General features: G+C 28.9%; 1 protein-coding gene across 1 annotated transcript; it reads left to right on the forward strand.

Moving 5' to 3' along the window:
* Positions 1-226: 226 nt before the first annotated feature.
* LOC106711045 (synaptobrevin homolog YKT6) lies at positions 227-1,375 on the forward strand. Its single transcript, XM_014503265.2, has one exon. The coding sequence runs from the start codon at positions 497-499 to the stop codon at positions 1,091-1,093; it is 597 nt and encodes a 198-aa protein (XP_014358751.1). The 5' UTR covers positions 227-496; the 3' UTR covers positions 1,094-1,375.
* The last annotated feature ends 5,096 nt before the right edge of the window (positions 1,376-6,471 follow it).

The raw sequence follows: 6,471 nt of genomic DNA on the forward strand, positions 1-6,471 counted from the left end.
TTTATTTCAGAAAAAGTATTAACTCTCAAACGATTTCTCTTTTCTCTCAATCACTCTCTTACCATTCTCTACCTACACAATAAATTTGAAACGTCTTAGTGCATGATTGCCATATGTCAATTATTCTATTTCTAATGTATTGAATTTTTATTTCCGAATGTCAGTGTCATTGTTGTCATGTCATCTGAAAATGTCAAAAAATAATTGACCTTCTGTCATACTATCATTTCAGTTCAGTGTCGTTTCGAGTATTTTATGATTATAATTTGTCTAAATACTAGATTCGAAAGATTTGTGTTCTTTGCATGTGGTCATAGTAATTACCAGCTAAATATTGTAGCAAAACGTTCATCATACTAATCTCTGATGTGTTAAAATATCATAATCCTTCAAGTTGACCAATTACAACTTTCACTTATTACGACGACTAGACACCCAAAAACTCACAGAACTATATTTTATTGCACGAAGCTCCGTCGAAAAATCCAACGTCAAAATGGTCAGAGTGTATGCACTAGGAGTTCTCTATAAAGGAGTTAACAGCGCAACTGTGCTGAAGGCAGCATATGATTTGCAGAGCTTTAGTTTCTTTCAACGTTCATCTGTACAAGAATTTATGGTGTTTGTGAGTAAAACTATAGTGGAGAGAACACAACAAGCCACAAGACAATCAGTCAAAGAAGGTGAATACATGTTACAAGTTTATGTACGAGCAGATAACCTGGCTGGGATATTAATATCGGACCACGAGTACCCCAATAGGGTAGCTCACACTTTAATAACTAAAATTCTAGATGAATTTACTGCCAAAGTGCCAACAAATTTATGGGCTACTGGTAATGAAACTACTATAGACTTTCCTGTTCTACCTCAGTATTTGGCCAAATACCAGAATCCAAGAGAAGCTGATGCTCTAACAAAGATACAAAATGACCTTGACGAAACAAAGATCATATTGCATGATACAATTAAGGCTGTCCTTGAAAGAGGAGAGAAACTGGATGATTTAGTTGCTAAGTCTGATAGTTTGACAATGCATAGTAAGGCATTTTATAAGACCGCTCGTAAAACTAACAGTTGCTGTAGTTTCTGAGGTACGTCATATTTATTACAAAAATGCTGTTAATAGAAATACCAGACCTGGATAATAATAAAATCACCTTGTTTCTAGTGTGTTATGCTGAAATATTTTTAAGGAGAGTAGACTTCAATATACTTTGATTAAAATACCAATCTTACTAATGTTATTAATGTGAAAACTTAGTGTGGATGTCTGTTAGTAGGTAACTTCAAAATGGATTAATAGCTTGTAGTAAAATTTGACATAAAGAAAAATTACCTGTCTGAAATAGAGCATCGGCTATTATTATTTTTTAATTCCGGATAATGTTGAAGGAAAAAAATTGGTATTTACTACTTACCAATATTATTTACAAATATACCATAACATTTGTTAAATCACATATTTTATCATTCTTGGTTACTGTAACTATTACCTAAAATTTTTATATCACCAATGCAAAATTTATTATGTAATTTATTATCTCATATGAGTTACTTTTAAAGTTTTATGTAAATGAAAATACTATCATGGAATGGTTAGCCATTTGCATTCTTTATATAAAAGTAATGGCACACTAAAAACAAAAAAGGGTATTTCCAAAATAATATGACATAGAATCCTTGAGCTAAAGAGCATGTTCCTTTTTTAAAGGTTGGCAATAGTCATGGGTAACTCATCTAAAATTGATGATCTGCAGCTCAGTTGACGATTCACATGTGTGAAACAGATCTGTGCAATCTGTACCAGCATAGAATCATGATTTGTGTTCCAAATAAGATGTGACCTAAAGGTCTATGTTACCAGGTCATAAAATTAATAAAAAAAAAAAATGATTTGTGTTTAAAGTTGCGAAGTGACCAGGCAACTGGTGGCTCATCGGCTCACTCAGTTATAGTACATTGCGATGAGCTATGAGGTGCCCATTTTGTTGTTGAGTCACAGTTCAACAGTTCAAGTTTATATGACTAGAACTTTTGAAAGGGTTCACTACTAATTTAGATATGTCTTCATAGGCCTTGCAAGTGTTTTCGGGAGGTAGTGATCATTTTACATTAGTTGGTCTGCCTATTCCATTAACCAATGTTTTCAGCGTTGAAATCTTTGTACAAAATGATTTAATTATCTATAGTAGGAATGATTTGATGGTTTTTGTGCAGATATTTTGTGAGTGAACCCATAAATACAAATCACTGATGTAAGGAAAAGAATTATATATTTTATGAAATCTCTTAAGCGATGTAACTCTTTTCATCAAATTCCAATATGTAATATTTTACATAGCCTATGTACACTACAGGCCCTGCCATAAAAAACTTAGAAAGTTTTTCAAATATGTACATTTTAGCTTAAACAGCTTAAACCCTTTTAAACCATGTCTAGCGCCGGCGTGGATTTTTGACAAATCATGGTTATTGAAACAAACACAAGTGTTGCGTAGGTTTGCGAAATGCGAAAAAAACAATAAATAATGAATTACATCAAAAGCATTGTGGTGATACATATTTATGGTGAACCTTGTTGACGTCAATAATATCAATCAGCGGCAGTCAAAGGGTTAAAGCACATGTTTAACTAAACAGTGTTATACAGTATTTTTGGAGTAATACAGTATATATCTAAATAGCATTTTATTCCAATATAAATATGTATGATTATTGCTCTATATAAATAATGGGTATTATTTTTGAGATATGATTTTGGAATGTAATATTTGATGTAATAACATTGAGTATTACATTTTGATTTATTCATGTATAGTTGATGTTACATTTTGCTTGTATTTTTATCTTCGTATTTAAGATGTTAGCATATTGTATTCAAAATAAATTGTAGCTTATAAACAGGGCAATAAAATCACTTTAATGTACAGTATATCCATATATACTTTTTATGGTAAAATATAGCTTAAAAATGTAGTAGATGTTGTGTGTTTGTAGTTATGTTATAGAAAAGCATTAATTTGTCTACAGTGTAAATGCTGCCAACTTCTAAATCTGTAAAATTGAATCTTATAAACTATATTAGAGTTCTAGAAAGTTTAATATTAAATAATGATGTTTAATAAAAGCAACTTAGAAGTAAATAGTTATGGAGGTGGGCTTTGATTATAACAACTTGTGTAAAATATATATGCTTTTTACAAATTTGTAATTTTTCAACTTGTCAGCTATAACTTTATTTTTATAATGTAATGAGTGACTTAAAAATCATGTAGCAATTGTATTAATTGGCTTTGTGTTAGAAGAATTGAGTAAAATATATTTTTCAAATGAATATTTAATTGTTTATGAAAAATTTAAGGTAAGAATACCAGAAAAATACTTTTTAATTTATAAAGAGTCTTATTAACAGAACAACTTTTGAGTAATCTAAAGGCCTAAAGTTTTTTGTTTACCAAATGTTCAAATTGATGATTGATGTTAAAGTTTAATTTTATCGTGTATGATAATGTATGCACAAATGTGTTTAAACCTTAATAAATAATGTATTCTGAACATTACAGTTTTAGTTATATAGACTATAATAGTATTGATAGTCATCTATTTGTTTACATATGTTCAATAAATGTGAAAGTTCCAAATACTACGTTATGTAAATATTATTTGAAATATGTATGTATTTGTCAAGTTTTAATGGTATTATGTACTGTACTGTTTGTAGCTTTGAATGTGTGCTATATTGTATGTTAAATGCCATTTAGTATAAGCTTCATTTCGTTTGACTATTATTCAGTTGAGAATTTATTAAATATACAGCCTGTTCAAAATTAATAGCAATTTTTACAAATCTAATCTTTGCGTAACCGTTTGTGGTCGATAATATATATTTGATTATAACAGTACGCATATTTCATATTTCCTTATTCCCCATGGGTGGGTATCTTGTCAGCACTTCATGTGTGGTTTGTTGATGTTTCCTATGATTAGAAATTGTCTCAGTAAATTCAGCCAGCAGTAATGACAAAATCATTTTCTCTGAAAACAGGCCATGCGGAAGTTCTTACATCAGTTGATAACGGCATCGAAGCTTGTAAAAGCGGTTGTGCAGCATAATAACATTTAAAAATTCTGATCCATGGTTTTCCCGCGTGATTTTTTTTTTATAAAAGGGAGGGCAAACGATCGACGAGAACACAGTTGATTAAGGACGCCAATGGACATCTGCAACTGCAGAGGCGTTGACGTTAAATATTTTTTTCTATTCTCATTTTTAAATATGTTTAATTTCACGATCAAAAATATAAACTTGAGGTACTTACCTGATGTAAATGACATTATAAAAGGGGGCCGAGTCTTGAACATTTGTGAATTCCAAAATAAAACAAATGTTGAAATAAAAATACATATATTAATTTTACATCAATATTAAATTACAGCCAACGTAACTATGTAGGTTACAATAATAAAAATATACCTATATAATTTCCATTGAAACAAATAAATAATAAAAACAAGGTATTTTTTTTCTTATTAGTAATAAACCTAATTCTAAAACTTGATTGACTATAAGAAGGTTCTGCAGAATACCAGGTAACATCATTAAAACAATCCATCTACAAGCAAGGGAGGGCTCACTTATAGTAATAGTATTATGGAATTTACTCATTTACTCTTATCATTAATTCATAATGAGTATAATGGCGGAGGAAAGTGTTTCAAATAACCTTCGTAAACAATTCGCCCTTCATTTTCTTTTGTTAAAAATTTCATGATTTACTATTTTTCACTAATATATTTTTACACTGATTACCTTGTATAATTGATTTAAGTTTGTCCTCTTGGGAACCAGTAAAGGCTTACCAATGCGCATACGCACATTCCCCCGCCATCTTTTTAACCTAAAGAAGAAGATCGGTATTACATCTTTACAGGACAGTAGATATTTTTGCTTCTAATTTTTTGGCTTTAAGCAATGAAATAAAAAGAAAATATAAGCTTTGGAATAGACACCCAGTGAGACTTTGAAGAAAATGTTTCGTGGTTTAAATTATATTCCCGTTGGACTCTATTTTTATTTTTTTTTAACTGGCCAGTTATTTCCAAAATAAAACTTTTTGGAAGTTAACAAGAAAAAAAAGTGACACATTGTGGTCCTTTAGTTTTGGTCTCTTTGATTTTTCGTATTCGATTATTTGTCTAACGATGTACATTTTCGTATAATATTTACATTATGAAAATTATACAGGTTTTTGATTTTAATGCTTTGGCAAAATAACTACATCAATTGGGAATTTAAACATGATTTTTAATAAATAACATTAATGATTCATAATTTTATTTAATATAATTTTTTATTTGTAAAATTTTAATATTGAATTAAATTTGATTAAAAAAAAACATTTCTGTATATGTTGCTACACAAATTACTTAAGTATTTCGCTTATCGTAAAATATCATTTGTCGTTCGGAAAAACTTCCATTTTTCTGGAACATTTCAAAAACCTGTATAAAACATGATACTGAGTAAAAACAGTATAAAATTTCATTAATAAATATGCATTAAAACCAATGTTGGTGCCACGATTTCAAACATTTGTCATCATTATAAGGCTGATTAAGAAAATAATCTCACTGGAAAGATAACAAATTTAGAAAAATACTACTAAAAACAAAATGAGAATATTTACAAATAGCTTAAACAATAGGCAGCGAAATCACATACATAAACTAAATATAGGATAGAAAATAAATATATGTAAAACATAATTATTTAAATGCCCTTTACAAGAATTTCACACACGAAATATGAAGTTATATTTCGAACTTGTTGAAATTTATTCACAAACAAAAATGCAACGTAATTTTGTTACGTTTTCTGTCAATTTCTTTAATTATCTTTGACTTTAGTTAAATTTGCCAAATTTAAAATAGTTAGTCTTTCCCCATTTCAAGTTCAGCTGTCGGCCTATGAATTTCTAAGACAATAATGTTTCGTTCAAATAATTATCAAATTTAAATTAATTTGTTTCTTTTTAACACATTTGTGTTTTATGTTTAAATCTATGCTCTAATATTACATTTAAAATATGTTACAATGTTCCCACTTGTTATTTCAATAATGTTAATTACTGCGCATCTAGAAAAAGGTTGACTATTACGAATTTAATTAATGTACCAGAGTCGTATGTACCAAAAAAAAAACACATTGATGTAAACTGTAGCCGTTTTTTAAATCAGTCTTCCTTCTTTTCAAAAAGATTTTTTTTTAAATCAAACCATTTTATTATTTTAATTTCGTACTAATGACCGAAATGCAATGAAAAATCAATTCCTTTAAAGGCAGCGTAAATTTTGTTTAAAATATTAATAAGTACCTATAATGTTATATGTTTATTTACTGCCATGTCCGAAAAAATATTGTGATGTATAAAGACAAAATTAAGTTCAAAGCAAAAATAGAGAAATAGA

The sequence above is a fragment of the Papilio machaon genome, chromosome 14 (assembly GCF_912999745.1).
Source record: "Papilio machaon chromosome 14, ilPapMach1.1, whole genome shotgun sequence".
Lineage (NCBI taxonomy): Eukaryota > Metazoa > Arthropoda > Insecta > Lepidoptera > Papilionidae > Papilio > Papilio machaon.